Here is a 17284-nt window from a genome sequence, read left to right on the forward strand (position 1 = left end):
GGGTCCGAGGCTTCCGTGCGCAGACGAGGCGCGTTTTGCAGAGTCGTCTGGCGGGCTCTATCTGGGACTTGGGTGGTAAGAGGATAACCCAGGGACTAGCGGAGTCGGCCTACCTGAGGGGCGGGTACCCGAGGCGCAGTCTGCCCGGGCCTGCCTACAGTGGATGCTGCTGTGCTGGTAGTATGTCCTTGGAAAGGATGATGTCAAGTTTTGCTTGGCGCTTTCCACGTGGATGTAGGATAAACTGAGTCCAGCCGAACGTTCTTAAAACAGGAGAATGCTATTGGAAGCTATCACCTCTTTCCCGAATGGAAGCATTTTTCTTTTCCCAGCCCCAATCCATCCTGTTACACTTAGGGGCTGTAAAGGCTTGTCTTCTGTGGGGTGCTTGTATGCTTATGCACCTACATATGAAGTATTAATTCGGGAGAAAAGGTGACTTTTAGGTAGGATGATGTGCCTTTCCAGATTCGGATAGGCAATACAGACAGTTCCTCACTTCATCTTCTCTCCTCTCCCCTCTCAAGTAGCTCAGATGGCTCAAGTAGCAGGTGCTTTACTACTTAAGCTACCACCCTCTCCAGTCTTTCTTGTTTGTATAGGGTCTTAGATATTTTACTCAACCTCATATTGACTTCCATACGTTAGTAACTGGGATTATGCATTTGAGCTCTCATATCCAGCCTTTAGGGGTCTTGTTGAGTTTTTGTTGGGGCTGAAGACGAACCTTTTTCCACACTCAAATAGTAAAGGGGTGCAGTGCAACACCTGGCCTATGAGAATAGGCTTTTGTTTTTGTTTTTGACTATTGGGAATTGAAGTGAGAGGCAGTCGTTTTTTGTTGTTTTGTTGACTCTCAAGAAATTTTATATGAAAATACGCAGAAGTTGAACCTATAACTGTATGAAACAGCACGTCTTAATTTGTCAAAATTTTCTTTTGCTTTTTCTTCCTCATCCAATAAGGATTTAGTGATGTTGAATAGATAAAGCAGGATGGGAACCTGATCCATTCACTTTGATCTAGGAAAGCTTTCTCATTTAAACAGAAGCAAATTTGTGGAAACGGGAAAGAGGATATAAACATTTTTTTTCTACAAAAGTCACAAAGCATCTCATTTAATTTCCTGCCACATTTATTTGGGTAAGATATTAACCTTCCTTTTAACCCTGAATTTGAGAAATTTTGAGTGTGAAGTAAATATAGATACTATTTTAGTGGGATGAAGTCATTTAGCTGGAAATGTAGCTTAGTTTTGGCATTTATTTATCTAAAGTACTGAGCTTTTCAAATACACTGCAGTCTTGAATATAATTCCTCAGACTTCTGAGTTATGGGGCTTGTTATTTAGTTAGAGGGTTTTTTTTTTTTTTTCTTTGCCAGTCCTGGGCCTTGGACTCAGGGCCTGAGCACTGTCCCTGGCTTCTTTTTAACTCAAAGCTAGCACTCTGCCACTAGAGCCACAGCACCACTTCTGGCCGTTTTCTGTATATGTGGTGCTGGAGAATCAAACCCAGGGCTTCATGTATACGAAGCAAGCACTCTTGCCACTAGGCCATATCCCCAGCCCATTTAGTTAGAGTTTTAAGGGGGATGAAAAGTGCTACAATGGAAAAGGTAAATGGTAACTGAAAGAAGAATGAAATTGTAAGATTAGCAGAAGATCTGGAGAATGTGTAGAGATGCTAATATTTTAGTTTTTTTACTTTGATAATTGCGATAATAAAGTGCTGGTCTTTATCATGATTTTTTTGTGTGTGTGCAATGAAATTTAAGAGTTTTCACAACCCTAGAGAAATTCATGAGTGGAAGAAACTACCAAAGTTGTTTTGTTGTTGTTTTTTTTTTTGGCCAGTCCTGGGCCTTGGACTCAGGGCCTGAGCACTGTCCCTGGCTTCTTCCCGCTCAAGGCTAGCACTCTGCCACTTGAGCCACAGCACCGCTTCTGGCCGTTTTCTGTTTATGTGGTGCTGGGGAATCGAACCTAGGGCCTCGTGTATCCGAGGCAGGCACTCTTGCCACTAGGCTATATCCCCAGCCCCCCAAAATTGTTTTGATCCATTGTTAGGACATAAAGGTTTTTTTTAAAAAAGTTATACAATGGGAGGAGATAATTTATTTTTTCACAAATTGCCTTCTAAGAATATATGAAATATTGTAATAACATCAGATACCCACAACTTTAAACAGTTATGAAAATTCAAGCATCTCTTATTGCAGTAGATATACTAATAATAAATTAGAAAAGTACAGCTAATCTTGGTTTGATCATTTAGTTTGTCAGGGCTTGAGCAAATTAATTTGGATTATTCATTTTTAACTTGGAATAAAAATGCTTTGTTTATGTACTTGTTAGGAAGATTGCATGTGCTTAGAAAAGAGGAAACTATAATGACTTGACCCTAATATGTAAATTTGATCCATTGAAATTGCATTAAACTTTCCATTGTGACTTTACACTGCAGAGAAAATCACTGTTTTAAATTTCCATGAATGATTTCACAACATTTAAAAACTTTTTTTTTTTTTTTTTAATTTTCTGATTGGTCATGAGGCTTGAACTCTGGGCCTGGGCACTGTCCCTGAGCTCTTCTGCTCAGTTTTGTGGTAGTTAATTGGAGATAAAAGTCTCATGGACTTTTCTTCCCGGACTGGCTTTAAACCATGATCCTCAAATATCAGCCTCCTGAGTAGCTATGAGCCACCAGTGTGCGGCTTCATAACATTTGATATAAGGAATCTGTTTCATTCTACTACTGTGGAATATTTTGGCTGATTCTAGAATGAGTGCAGGTATAAGATATTCTCTCTCTCTCTCTCTCTCTCTCTTTTTTTTAAAGAAATGGAATCTAGTTCATCAGACTACTGTAATAAAGACAACGAAGAAGAAAGTTTGCTTGCAAATGTTGCTTCATTAAGACATGAACTAAAGATAACAGAATGGAGTTTGCAAAATTTGGGGGAAGAGTTATCCAGGCAAGTAAAATCACATTTTGAATTCAGAGTATTTAATTTATACAATGCTTAGGTTTCCTTCTTATATATTATATTTAAATATGCCTCTGGAATAAGATATAGTAATTTTCTCATCCATAACTTTATTAAGTGTGTATGTTATGTACAATCCTGTGTTAACATTAAGAGAGCACATGGAAGTAGCACTGTGGCTCAACTGATAGATCACTAGCTTTGAGCACAAAGACGCCCAGGGACAGAGGTCCTGAGTTCAAGCCTCACAACCAACAACAACAACAAAAAAGAATACAAAGATGAATTGTTGAGATGGTACTGTTTCTCAAGGACTTCTGCAAATTAATTACAGTGAAAAGTAAGGAATTACAAGTAATTTTCTTTTCTTTCTTTCTTTTTTTTTTTTTTTTTTTGCCAGTCCTGGCGCTTGAACTCAGGGCCTGAGCACTGTCCCTGACTTCTTTTTGCTCAAGGCTAACACTCTACTACTTGAGCCACAGCGCCCCTTCTGGCTTTTCCTATATATATGTGGTGCTGAGGAATTGAACCCACGTATGCAAGGCAAGCATTAGGCCATATTCCTAGCCCCTACAAGTAATTTTCTGATTGAGAATTTTTTTTTGTGTGTGTAGGGCCCTGAACTCAGGGCCTGGATACTTTCTCTGAGGTTCTTTTGCTTAAGGCTAGCCATGCTGCCATTAAGCTACAGCTCCAGTTCCAGCCTTCTTGGTAGTTTAGTGAAACTCAGAATCTTACATATGTTCATGCTAAGGAACCATTATCCTTCCTTCCATCTCAGCCACCAGTGTTGCTAGGATTATGGCATGAACCAACAGCCTAAGGACATTTTTTTTTTTGGCTAGGCCTGGGTGCTGTCCCTAAACTCCTTTTGCTCAAGACTAGCATTCTACCACTTGAATCATCATACAACTACCGGCTTTTTCTATGATTAATTGGAATTTCAGCCTCCTGAGTAGCTAGGACTACAGGCACGAGCCACCAGCACCCAGCTCATCTTTTTTTTTTTTTTTTTGCCAATCCTGGGGCTTGAACTCGGCTGGAGTACTGTCCCTGGCTTCCTTTTTTCCTCAAGGCTAGCACTTTACCACTTGAGCCACAGCACCACTTCCAGCCTTTTCTGTTTCTTTGGTGCTGAGGAATCGAACCTAGGGCTTCATGTATGCTAGGCAAGCACTCCACTAAGCCACATTCCCAGCCTTTTTTTTTTTTAAGTAAAAAATTGACAGTTGGAAACACTGCTGTATGATATGTATACACATAATGTATATATTATATAATATTTATATGTATATTTTATATATATAAAAATATACATTATATATTTGCAACCACACACCCACACCTCTATTAGTTAATCCATTTTGGGGAAGTAGGGTCGAACTCAGGGTCTTACCTTGCTAAGCAAGTGTTCTACTTGAGTCACTCCTAACCATTTTTTCTTTCCTTCCTCCCTCTCTTCCTTCCTTCCTTCTTTCCTTCCTTCCTTCCTTCCTTCCTTCCTTCCTTCCTTCCTTCCTTCCTTCCTTCCTTCCTTCCCTCCCTTCCTTCCTTCCCTTCCCTTCCTTCCTTCCTTTCCAGTTAGAAGACTGGAACTTGAACCTTTGCCTGGTACTCTCACACTCATTGGCTAGTGCTCTACAAACTGAGCCATGCCACTAACACCAAGAATTGGTTCTTTTCCTTCCCTCCCTCCCTCCCTTCCTTCCTTTATTTCCCTTTTTTCTTTAGTGTTTTTCAAATAAGGGTTTGGGTTTATTCCCAGACTAGCTTGGACTATGATCTTCCTATTTCCATTTCTCCGGTAGCTGGGAGGGCAGGTATATACCACTATACCCAGTTTTTATTAGCGAGATGCCATCTCTCTAACTGTTAGCTTGAGCTGACCTGGAATCAAAGTTATCCAAATCTCAAATTTCTGGCAGTTAATTATACCTGGCAGTCCTTTGTAAAGGATAATGATTCATGAAAGTAAATGTCCTAACCTGTAATGTAAGATAAAATTTGCTATACATTTTATTGCAACTCTCAGTTTAGAAGAAAAAATTAGTATCAGGTAATATGTACATATTAAGAAAACACTTTTAATGTTTTAGGAATCTAGGGCTTTATTAACATTTATTATTATAAGTTGTTTTTGTCTTTTTTTTTTTTTTTTTTTGATACTGAAGATCAAACCCAGGACGTTGCACTTGCTGGGCAAGCCCTTTGCCACTGAGCTACATCCTATCCCTAACTGGTTTTTGAGTCCTATGTGATTCCAATATACAGGCTTCGGAAATAGATAACTTGCTTAAAACTAGTGGTTTATTGAAGATTTAGTGGAAACATTGCCTTATGTTCCTGGCTATGTATCTAATTGTCAGAATGATTACCAGTTATTTTCTATTTTTTAGTTGATATATAGAAATTTGTAGTAAATACTACTATGTAAGAACTAAATTATATATTTTTCTTTTTTTCTCTAGTGCTAGTCCAAGTGAAAATTCTGATTTTACCTCTAATCCCTCAAGGTCTGAAAGGCTTATTTTGGAAGATCTTACTCAGTCTTGCCACCCAGGAATTTTGAATTATTCATCTTTTAAGAAACTTTGTAAAGCATCTGATAGTAGCACTGATTTTCAGAAAAAGTCACGAGATAAGGTTAGTTTTTGACTTGTCTACTTAAAAGTAGTTTTACTTATATTTAAAATAGTTTTTAAAATACTTAAAATATGTATTTAAAGTAGTTTTTCTTTGCCTTTTTCTTTAAATGCCTTTTATATATTTTTAATACTCTTTACCATAGTGTTCAAGAATTAAAACATAATTGTTCTTTTTTTTCCTAATAATAACATAAGTTATCCTGGTGTATTGCCGTGTTTTTAAGGATGTAATTATCTTTTCCCAAGCAAATTATTCCATTGATTTGAGCACTCTGCCTTGTACATAATAATTATATATCAAGTAACATATATTCACTGCTGGGTCAAGTGTGATGTGATAGCATAGCACTATTTCTTTACCCTTAAAGTGTCTGCAGTCATGACTAAAGCTCTAGCTTTTTCTAATTGGAGATAGAATTTAATTGAAACCCTATTCTTCAGATCTCAGTAGCTAGGATTTAGATGGGAGCAGAGACCTGGCACCCAGCTTCCCCCTTCCTTCCCCTCTCCTCCTGTGTGTGTGTATGTGGGCATTTGTGCCTGCGTGCATGTGTGCGTGAGTGCCAGTCCTGGGGCTTGAACTCAGGGCCTAGTACTGCCCCCGGAGTTTTTTTTTTGCTCAAGGCTAGTGTTCTATAACGTGAGCCACAGCTCCACTTCTGCTTTTTTTGGTGATGCATTGGAGAAAAGTCTCACAGACTTTCCTGCCCTGGCTAACTTCAAAATACTATCCTCAGATCTCCCAATTTCTGTTTATCCTTTTATTACTTAACCCTTTGCTTCCTTTTCCATGCTCAATTCATCTCAATTGATAAAAAGCTATGCTTCCCAACTGTGTGGGAAGCATAAATGGGAGGATGGTAGTCCAAGCAGGTTAGGGCAAAAAGAAAAAAGAAAAGAAATACTAGTCAGAATATAATGAAATCCAAAAGATCTGGACCTGTAGCTTAAGTAGTAAAGTGCCTACCTACCAAGCATAAAGCTGTCAGTTCAAACCCCAGTATTGCTGAATACATAGATAAAATTAACTTAAAGGGGGTCTGGGAATATGGCCTAGTGGTAGAATACTCATATACATGAAGCCCTGGGTTCGATTGCTTAGCACCACATAAACAAAAAGCCACAAGTGACATTGTGGCCCAAGTAATAGAGTGCTAGCCTTGAGCAAAAAGAAGCCAGGGACAGTGCTCAGGCCCTAAGTTTAAGCCCCAAGACTGGCAAAAAAAAAAATTTTTTTAACTTAACCTTGTTTTTGTTTTTTGTTTTGGTCTGGCTTTGAACCATGATCCTTAGGTCTCAGCCTCCAGAGTGGCTAGGATTACAGGCATGAGCCACCAGGGTATGGCTTAAGAAACAATGTTTTAAAAATCGTAATTAATGAAAATTAAGATAATTTATTGTAAAGTATATATATATGAGAAAAATAGAAATACATGTACAGATTAAATAAAATATATCTCACTTTTAGGTGGTATATGGGTTCTTTTCAATTATTACCTCTTATGGACAATGTAGCTGTGATCATGCTTACTTCTTCAGGTGCAAAAATACAAAAATTTCTACCTACTTTTTGCCCAGGAATGATATTGTTGGTTGGTTTTACTGGAGAGTACTGAGTATTTCAATAAAATATATACTACTGTTTTCCATGTTATCCCTAAGTGTACTTATAACAGCTGTAGAGTACTGATGGTCTTACATAGTTCCATGAATACTAATATTTTAACTCACTTTCTTGACTTGATATTATTTTAATATTTTATTATTTTAAAATGACATCAAATTATGTCATTTTTCACTAATTATATCAAATCTTCAAATAAATTGCTTTTTTATTTTTAGATATCTTTTTCATCATCTGTGGATCAGGAAATTAAAAGCCTTCGAGAGAAACTTAATAAACTCCGGCAACAGAATGCATGTTTGGTCACTCAGAATCATTCTTTAATGACTAAAATAGAATCTGTCCACTTTGAATTAACACAATCAAAAGCGAAAGTATGTACTTTGAAGTGATGGGTATACCAACAAAAAATAGTCATCATTAAGATTTATTCTGAAGAAATATTCTGCTACTTGTGTTACATATGAAATTTTTTTTTTTTTTTTTTTTTGCCAGTCCTGGGCCTTGGATTCAGGGCCTGACCACTGTCCTTGGCTTCTTTTTGCTCAAGGCTAGGACTCTGCCACTTGAGCCACAGCGCCACTTCTGGCCGTTTTCTATATATGTGGTGCTGGGGAATCGAACCCAGGGCTTCATGTATACGAGGCAAGCACTCTTGCCACTAGGCCATATTCCCAGCCCCTACCTATGGAAATTTTATGCTGACATAAAATTGTATATATATGCTAATATATTCTCATTATGTTATAAAATTCCATTTTTTTCTGAAAATTATTTAGGTAGACTATATTTTTGCATTTAGATAAATCAGCTTTTTTTGGTTGTTGTTGGCCCTAGGGCTAAATCAGCTTCTTTAAGTCTTAAAATTATCAATTTGTGTGTACTTATTTCCTAGCCAAAGGAAGTATAGCTTATTTATCTGCCTTTTTAAGAGAAAACATTCTGATACTTGAAAAGTTAAAAAGCAGAAAAACAGCTGGGCTCATGCCTTTAATTCTAGCAACTTAGGAGGCTTTGATTTGAGGGATTGCAGTTTGAAGCCAGCCCTGACAGGCAAGTCTGTAAGACTCTGTCTCCAATTAATCATAGACAAAGCTGGAAGTGGTACTATAGGCTCAAGTGGTAGAGTGGTAATCTCCAGCGAAAGTAACTTAGGGACATAGCCCAGGCCCAGAGTTCAAGGCCTTAGGACCACCAATAAATAATAAAAAGCAGAAAAAAAGGAGAAGATGACCCAAACTCACCATCTAAGAATTCCTTTACTGGGTTATTTCATAGCTGAATCTAGATTAGCTTATTTTGACTTTTTCTGTGTGTGTGTTTTTTTTTTTTCCCCAATCATGTTGCTTGAACTCAGGTTCTAGGCACTGTCCCTCTGCCTCTTGTGTTCAAAGTTGGCACTCTACTGCTTGAGCCACAGCACCACTTCCGGTTTTTTCTGAGTATTTTATTGGAGAGAAGAGTCTCACTGACTTTTCTGCCTGGGTTGGCTTTGGCGATTCTCAGATCTCAGCCTCCTGAGTTCCTAGGATTACAGGCATGAGCCACCAGTGCCCAGCTGACTTCTGTTTTTCACTGTGTATTTTTTACATACACAGTATGTATAGTGTCTGTACATACTCAGTGCTGTTACTTAATTTAGTATTGAAAAACCATTTCAGAGCAGTACATATATTCATAATCATCAGTTTTGCTTTATGTCTCTGTGTGTTTGTATGTAGGGATTCACATATGAAATACGGAATAGGAAGACTATTGTTCACTTTAGGAGGGATGGGAAAGGTGGAGTGGGATTTCATTATTTTACTGGCTATTTTGTAGATACTGTAAGTAGGAGTAATAGTGCGGGTATGGGAAAGCTTCGTTTTTCTTTTCTGTTTTTAAAATACTAAAGGACAAAAGTAAAAATTGGCCCCAAACTTCTTGGGTGTTTGGGTTATTCCTAGGATAGTTTTCCAAAGGCCAAATGACAAACTTACAGGAAAAGAATGATTTTCAGGCATTTCTAGCACTGTATATTTAGTACTGTATATTTTGTCATTTTGGAAGACAAATACTGTTCATTTCTCATGTGATTTCCTTGTTAATGTTTGTTTGCTGTTTAGATTGATATGTGGTGTATCTACCTTTGCAAGTTATTTTTTACTTTTTGCCATTCCTGGGGCTTGAACTCAAGGCCTGAGCTCTGTTCCTAAGCCTCTTTGTGCTCAAGGCTAGCATTCTACCACTTGAGCCACAGCACCACTTCTGGCTTTTTCTGTTTATGTGTTACTGAGGAATTGAACCCAGGGCTTCCTGCATGCTAGGCAAGTACTCTACCACTAAGCCACATTCCCACTTGAGCAATATCTCCAATACATTTTTACACTTTTTTTTTTTTTTTTGGCCAGTCCTGGGCCTTGGACTCAAGGCCTGAGCACTGTCCCTCGCTTCTTCCCGCTCAAGGCTAGCACTCTGCCACTTGAGCCACAGCGCCGCTTCTGGCCGTTTTCTATATATGTGGTGCTAGGGAATCGAACCTAGGGCCTCGTGTATCCGAGGCAGGCACTCTTGCCACTAGGCTATATCCCCAGCCCCCATTTTTACACTTTTGTTGTTGTTGTTTGGGTTTTTGTTTTTGGTCAGAGTTTTTGTTTTTCTGTGCCTATTCTAGGGCTTGGAGAGCCTAGGCTCTGTCCTTCAGCTTTTTGTTCAAGGCAAGCACTCTGCTACGTTGAACCACAGCTTCACTTCTGGCTTTTTGGTGGTTAATTGGAGATTAAAAAGAGTATCATGGACTTTCTTGCCCAGGTTGGCTTTGAACTGTGATTCTCAGATCCCAGCCTAGTTAGGATTATAGGTGTGAACCATCAGTGCCTGGCTTTGCGCTGGTTATTTTTGAAATAAGTTTGTGCTTCCTGCCTGGGTGTGTATCTGAAATTTGCCTGTTTTAGGCTTCTTGTCATAACAGTGGCGATCATGCCCACTTTCTTTCAAGATGTTGTCTAAAGTGGAAGTGAAACTATGATCCATTCTAACTCAGCCATTCTGCAATTGAGATAACAGGCATATAGCACATTGCCTAGCTACTGATTGAGCATTTTTCCTTCCAGATTTTCAGATTTTTTCATTTGGTATCCTGGCTTTCTTATTGGGTCCACTCTTCAAAAATTCTGTTCTTTTCTTCTTTCTGTAATTAGAGTTGTTTTTAGTCACTTCCTTGCCTTTTAGAAAATACGTTTTATTTAATTTTTTCCAACTCATGATTAAATTCTAGGGTAAAAATTGTTTTATGTTAGAATTTATAGAGCATTGCTTTCTTCTATTTCTACTGCTGCTTTGCAAAGTCTGATGCTATTGTGAATTTTTCCCTTATCATGTAACCTTATCTATTTGTTTTTTGCTTTGTAGCTTTTTAGGATTTTTTCGTTTTTTGATGTTTCAAAATTTCATATCAATATGCCTTTGTTATTTTTGTAGTATGGGTTTGAACTTCAAGAGTTAGGTAACTACTCTACCAAATGTTCATGTTAGGTCTTTGAAAAAGCCTTTATTATTTGAGTTATATGAAGGCCCTTTCAAGTTGGCAACTTCTGCTTCTGTTTTTTCTCAGTTTTTCTTACAGTATTCCATACAGGGATGAAATTTTCTTCCCTATATTTTGTTTCTGAGATTTTTCCTATTAGTTACTTACTAGGGCCTCGATTTGCCCTCTGTTTTTTCTTGATAATTGTAAGCCATGATAGAGATTTTTTAGTCTCCTGTTTTTCATTTAAGTAGATTTATTTAACGTTGTTTTTGATACTTTCATTGAATCTTTTATTTTGGTTGTTATTATTTTCTTAAATTTAATGACATCTTGATGTAGTATTTTTATGCTCTGAAGATACAGTGGTATAATGTTGTTGTTGTTTTGCCTGGGCCTTGGACTCAGGGCCTGAGCACTGTCCCTGGCTTCCTTTTGCTCAAGGCTAGCACTCTGCCACTTGAGCCACAGCGCCACTTCTGGCCATTTTCTATATATGTGGTGCTGGGGAATTGAACCCAGGGCCTCATGTATACGAGGCAAGCTCTCTTGCCACTAGGCCATATCCCCAGCCCCGTTGTTGTTGTTTTTATAATGAACTTGCTTTGCTTCCTGCCAAGTTTCTTTTTCTTTTGTTTAAACCTTGTTTTGGATGCTAGTATTTTAACTACTTAGATTTAAACGAAAGGCATTTTAAGGCATTTGGAAGCAGTGTAGTGGTGAAGTTTATTCAGCTGACTTCATTTATGAGTGATAATTGTGGAGGTGACTTCTGAGGAGACATCCACCTGCACTCAAAAATACTGCTGCATGATGGTCTTTTTCAAGAGTTAGTTTTTCCAGCAGTGAATCTTGGAGTGCTGCTTGTGGGATATCCCTAAAGATCATGAAGTAGAAACTTGGGGGTTAACAGTTTTATATTGACTCCATTGTTTATCACTGTACTTCATCCCTGCTCATCTCTCGCTCTAGTGTCCTAGGACCCTAGGCTCTCCTGTCCCATGACTTCAGTAAACTTTCTGCCTCTAATAGGAATTTATCTGCTTTAACATTTGCGAGTTTATTCCTGTCTTTACTGTACCTCATGCTTACATGTTCTAAACATAGTTTTCAGGGAAAATTTTTATTGATATTTTGATTAATTTTACAATAGTTCTCTTCCACACCATTTAAGTTGTAGATTTCTACCATGCTATAATAGTTGTGCTTCCTTTATCTTTCAGGATATAGGATTACTGTGCTTTTCTTAAATAATATTTTTCTCTATTAAGCATGCATTCTATTTTTTTTGTTTTATTTTTGCCAGTTCTGGGGCTTGGACTCAGGCCCTGAGCACTGTCCCTGGCTTTTTTTTGCTCAAGACTAGCACTCTACCACTTGAGCCACAGCACTACTTCCAGCTTTTTCTGTTTATGTGATGCTGAGGAATCAAACCCAGGGCTTCATGCATGCTAGGAAAGCACTCTACAGTTAAGTCACATTCCCAGCCCTTAAGCATGCATTCTAAAATTAGCTTTTAAATAATGAACATCTCAATAGGCATTTTCTTACATAATTTTTATCCTCTGATATTTTGTATTTATTACCAGATGTATGTGAAATTAATCTTAGATGGTGTCACTCGATATTCTGTTTTTCCCAAATGCCTAATTAGTAAGACTAACACCAATACTAGTTCTATTAACTTAAGAGTCATGGAAGGAGCTTACATGCTGAGATTGTCTTATAATTCCTAAGATATAGATAGCTTTACATTTGATCAGTGACTAGGAATTCCCTTTTGAACCTCCTTATCTGATAGGAAAAAGACTAAAGGCCAAATAGTATTTTCGGAAACCAAGTACTTTTAAAAAATTGCTTCCATGTTTTAGATTGCTATGCTCGAGTCTGCTCAACAACAGGCAGCCAATGTCCCAATCTTAGAAGAACAGATTATAAACTTGGAAGCTGAAGTTTCAGCTCAAGATAAAGTTTTAAGGTAAATACACTTTTTGAAGCTTTAAAAAATATTTAAAAATGCATCTCCTTATGTTTGTTGGTATGGATTGAATTCAGAGCCTTATACCTGCTAGGTCAAGTGCTCTTTCACTAAGCTCAGCCCTTTGGATATTCTGTCTTATTAATACTTATCCTTCACTCCTACTCTAGTAAGATTATTGGTAGTTAGTAGTATATTGCAACTTGTTGTAAGCCAATAATAACTTCTCTTTTCTTTTTCTTTTCTTTTTTCAGTCCTGGGGCTTGAGACTCTGGGCCTGAGCACTGTCTCTGGCTTCTTTTTGCTCAAGACTAGCACTCTACCTCTTGAGCCACAGCACCACTTCCAGCTTTTTCTGTTGATGTGGTACTGAGGAATCAAACCCAGGCCTTCGTGCATGGTAGGCAAGCACTCTACCACTAAGCCACATTCCCAGTCCAAATAACTTCTATTGATTGAAGTTTACATGTGACAAATAGGGACTAACAAAAACTAAATCTAAACTGATGTGCTTATTCACATGCTTTTATTATATATAAATTAGATTGTGGGTATAACTTAGTGATAGAGTACTTTGTTAACATGTGTGAGGCCTTGAGTTAAAAAAAAATACAGAGGGAAAGGCTAAGTGGTTGAATACTTGCTTACCAAGTACAGAGCCTTGACCAATACTGCCAAAATAAAGTCATTTCTCATACCATATAGTAAGGTGTTCACATACTACCATATACTCAATGTGTATAAGAAATAAAATACAAGGAATCAGTTATTGATTCTCTTTTGCCTTGAATAAAATGGGATCTGTGGTATATACTAGATAGTATATTAGACTGTTTTGATTCTCAAAGTACAATATTCTTTTTCTTTGGGGAGGATTATTGGAGTTTGAAGTCTTAAAGTAAGTATACTTCTGAAACTAGTAGTATTAGCATTGTTTGGGAACTTCCCATGTAGTTGAGATGAAAAGTTTGTGAACCACATGTACCACATGAGATGGTTATTCCTGTAATCCTAGCTAATCAGGAGGCTGAAATCAGAGGATCTAAGAGCTGAGGTTCAGAGTTAGCCTGGGCAGGAAAATCTCATCTCCAACGAGACTCTTATCTCCAATTAACTACCAAAAAACCAGAATTGGAGCTGTGGCTCAAGTGGTAAAGTGGTAGCTGGGAGCAAAAATCCTCTGAGATAGCACTGAAGCCTCAGTTCAAGCTCCAGGGTCCACATAAAAATAAATAAAATAAAATAAAATAACCAGTACAGGGGCTGGGAATGTGGCTTAGTGGTAGAATGCTTGTCTAGCATGCTTGAAGCCCTGGGTTCTGTTCCTCTGTACGACATAAACAGAAAAAGCCAGAAGTGGTGCTGTGGCTCAAGTGGTAGAATGCTAGCCTTGAGCAAAAGAAGTTCAGGGACAGTGCCCAGGCCCTGAGTTCAAGCCCCACTACTGGCACACACACATATAAAAACATTACAGTAGATGCCAGTGGTGCATACCTGCCATCTTAACTCAGGGCTAGCAGTCCCACTTGAACCACAGCTCTACTTCTGATTAATTTGGTAGTTTATTGGAGATAAGAGTCTCATGTACTTCCCTGCCTGGACTGTTTTTGTTTGAACTGCAGCTTCAGGTATCAGCTTTCTGAGTTTCTAGGATTACAGGTATGAGCCACAGACACCCAGCATAAAAATATTGTTTTGTTCCATATTAAAAACTCATAGTTGAGCCAGGTGCTGGTGGTTCACACCTAAAATCCTAGCTACTCCAGAAGCTGAGATCTGAGGATCATGGTTCAAAGCCAGCCTGAGCAGGAAAGTTCATGAGATTCGTATCTCCAATTAACCACCAAAAAACTGGAAATAGAGCTGTGGCTCAAAGTGGTAGAGTACTTGCCTTAAGCAAAAGAGCTCAGGGACAGCATCTAGACTCTGAGTTCAAGCCCCATGACCAATGATTAAAAGAAAGGATTCTTAGTTGAATCCAGCCACCCCTGTCTCATGCCTATAATCCTAACTTTTTGGGCTTCTGAGATTAATTGGATAGAGGTTCAAGGCCAGCCCGAATAGAACAGCCCACGAAACTCCCATTTTAATAGAAGAAATTTTGTATGGTGATGTGTGCTTATCAACTCCGCTACAGTGGGAAGAACAGCTAGCAGAAATTGAGACCCTGTCTCCAAAATAACCTGTGCAGAAAAGGGCCCCAGGCATGGCTTGATTGTAGAATACTGGCCTAGCAAGTAGGAGTTTAAACCTCATTTATTGCAAAAAACATCCTCATAGTTGACACATGATGAATATACCTTTTACTCTATGCCATTATGTGTGTATTTCTCTTAACTCACCAATTTAACAGTGATGGAATTCCTCATGTTGCATTACTCTGGTATACTTATAGTAATTTAAAATTCCTGTTTCTAGAGAAGCAGAAGAAAAATTAGAGCAGAGCCAGAAAATGGTGATTGAAAAGGAAAAGAGTTTGCAAGAGTGCAAAGAGGAATGTATAAAGTTGAAGGTGGACTTACTGGAACAAAGTAAACAAGGAAAAAGGTATGTAAGATTTTATTTGTTTTGTGGTGCTATGTTCCTGGGCCTTGAATGTGCTAATCAGGTGCAGCCATATCCCCAGCCCAAGGTGTGTGTTTAATCTAATCTATAATTTTAGTATAGAAAATGTTGCTTTTTAATTATTTCTTACAAAGCAAATATATATTACTTTTTTGGATTTACTACTCAATTACTTTTATTCAATATGTTTTTGTTGTTGTTTTTTTGCCAGTGCTTGGGCTTAAACTCAAGACCTGGGCACTGTCCCTGAGCCTCTTTTGCTCAAGGCTAGCACTCTACCACTTGAGCCACATCGCCACTTTTGGCTTTTTCTCTTTATGTGGTTCTGAGGAATTAAACCCATAGCCGCAAGCATGCTAGGCAAGCATTCTACCACTAAGCCACATTCCCAGCCTTTAATATGTCTTTTTAAATTTTAGAGCTGAACGACAAAGGAATGAAGCACTATATAATGCTGAAGAGTTGAGTAAATCTTTCCAACAATATAAAGAAAAAGTGGCTGAAAAATTGGAAAAGGTGAGAGGCAGTTGTACAAATTCAGTATTTTGTATTACTGTCCATTTTCCAAAAATCAAGGTGTATATATATATATATATATACACATATATGTATATATGTATGTGTTTATGATTGAAGAAGACTAATTTTTAGGATTTTATTCATTAAAATCATCAAAATAGAATCTTTAATTAATTAATTAAAAATTTTTTTTTGCCAGGCTTGGGGCTTGAACTCAGGGCCTGAGCACTGCCCCTGGTTCCTTTTTGCTCAAGGCTAGCACTCTACCTCTTTTTTTTTTTTTTTTTTTTTTGGCCAGTCCTGGGGCTTGGACTCAGGGCCTGAGCACTGTCCCTGGCTTCTTTTTGCTCAAGGCTAGCACTCTGCCACTTGAGCCACAGCGCCACTTCTGGCCATTTTCTGTATATGTGGTGCTGGGGAATCGAACCCAGGGCCTCATGTATATGAGGCAGGCACTCTTGCCACTAGGCCATATCCCCAGCCCCAGCACTCTACCTCTTGAGCCACAGTGCCACTTCTGGCTTTTTCTGTTTATGTGGTGCTGAGGAATCGAACCCAGGGCTTCATGCATGCTAGGCCGGCACTCTACTGCTAACCCACATTACCAGCCCTATTAAATTTATTTTCATCTTACTTTTTTTTCTTTGACAAGATCTTACTATGCTTTCTAGGTTGATCTCAACTCAAGGTTCTCCTGCCTCAGCCTCTCCAGTAGCTGGGATTACATGCATATACCACCATGTCCAGTAAAACAAATCTAAAATATTAAGGATAATAATTACCAGTCTATTATTATCAGTACAAGATTTCTTTCTTTCTTTCTTTCTTTCTTTCTTTCTTTCTTTCTTTCTTTCTTTCTTTCTTTCTTTCTTTCTTTCTTTCTTTCTTTTTTGCCAGCCTGAGGACTTGAATTCAGGGCCTGGACACTGTCACTGAGCATCTTTTGTTCAACCACTTTTATTTGTTTTGTTTTTGTTTCCAGTCCTGGGGCTGGACTCAGGGCCTGAGCACTGTCCCTGGCTTCTTTTTGCTCAAGGCTAGCACTGTACCTCTTGAGCCACAGTACCACTTCTGGCTTTTTTCTATATATGTGGTGCTGAGGAATCAAGCCCAGGGCTTCATGTGTTCAACCACTTTTGTTTCACCACTTGAGCAAAGACTCTACTTCTGGCTTTTTTGGTGACTAATTAGAGATAAGAGCCTCATGAACATTCCTGCCCAGGCTGACTTAGTTGTACTCAGGGCCTGAACACTGTCCCTGGCTTCTTTTTGCTCAAGGCTAGCACTCTACCACTTGAGCCACAGCGTCACTTTGGTTTTTTCTATATATGTGGTGCTGAGGAATTTCCCAGAGCTTCATGTGTGGGAGGCGAGTACTTTACCACCAGGACATATTCCCAGCCCCGAGGCTGACTTTGAACAACGATCCTCAGATCTCAGTCTCTTGAGTAGATACAATT

General features: G+C 38.4%; 1 protein-coding gene across 1 annotated transcript in view; it reads left to right on the plus strand.

Annotated features, from left to right (window-relative positions):
- The first annotated feature begins 896 nt into the window (after positions 1-896).
- Positions 897-17284, plus strand: part of Ccdc18 (coiled-coil domain containing 18) — a 77290-nt gene continuing 60902 nt past the window's right edge. Inside the window, exons 1-7 of the mRNA XM_048351981.1 lie at positions 897-1143; positions 2841-2976; positions 5457-5631; positions 7476-7631; positions 12634-12740; positions 15159-15287; positions 15725-15821. Coding sequence (XP_048207938.1) covers positions 2843-2976; positions 5457-5631; positions 7476-7631; positions 12634-12740; positions 15159-15287; positions 15725-15821 — 798 coding nt within the window. The 5' untranslated portion in view covers positions 897-1143; positions 2841-2842. The remainder of the gene's footprint in view (positions 1144-2840; positions 2977-5456; positions 5632-7475; positions 7632-12633; positions 12741-15158; positions 15288-15724; positions 15822-17284) is intronic.

Source organism: Perognathus longimembris, chromosome 7, assembly GCF_023159225.1.
Source record: "Perognathus longimembris pacificus isolate PPM17 chromosome 7, ASM2315922v1, whole genome shotgun sequence".
NCBI lineage: Eukaryota > Metazoa > Chordata > Mammalia > Rodentia > Heteromyidae > Perognathus > Perognathus longimembris.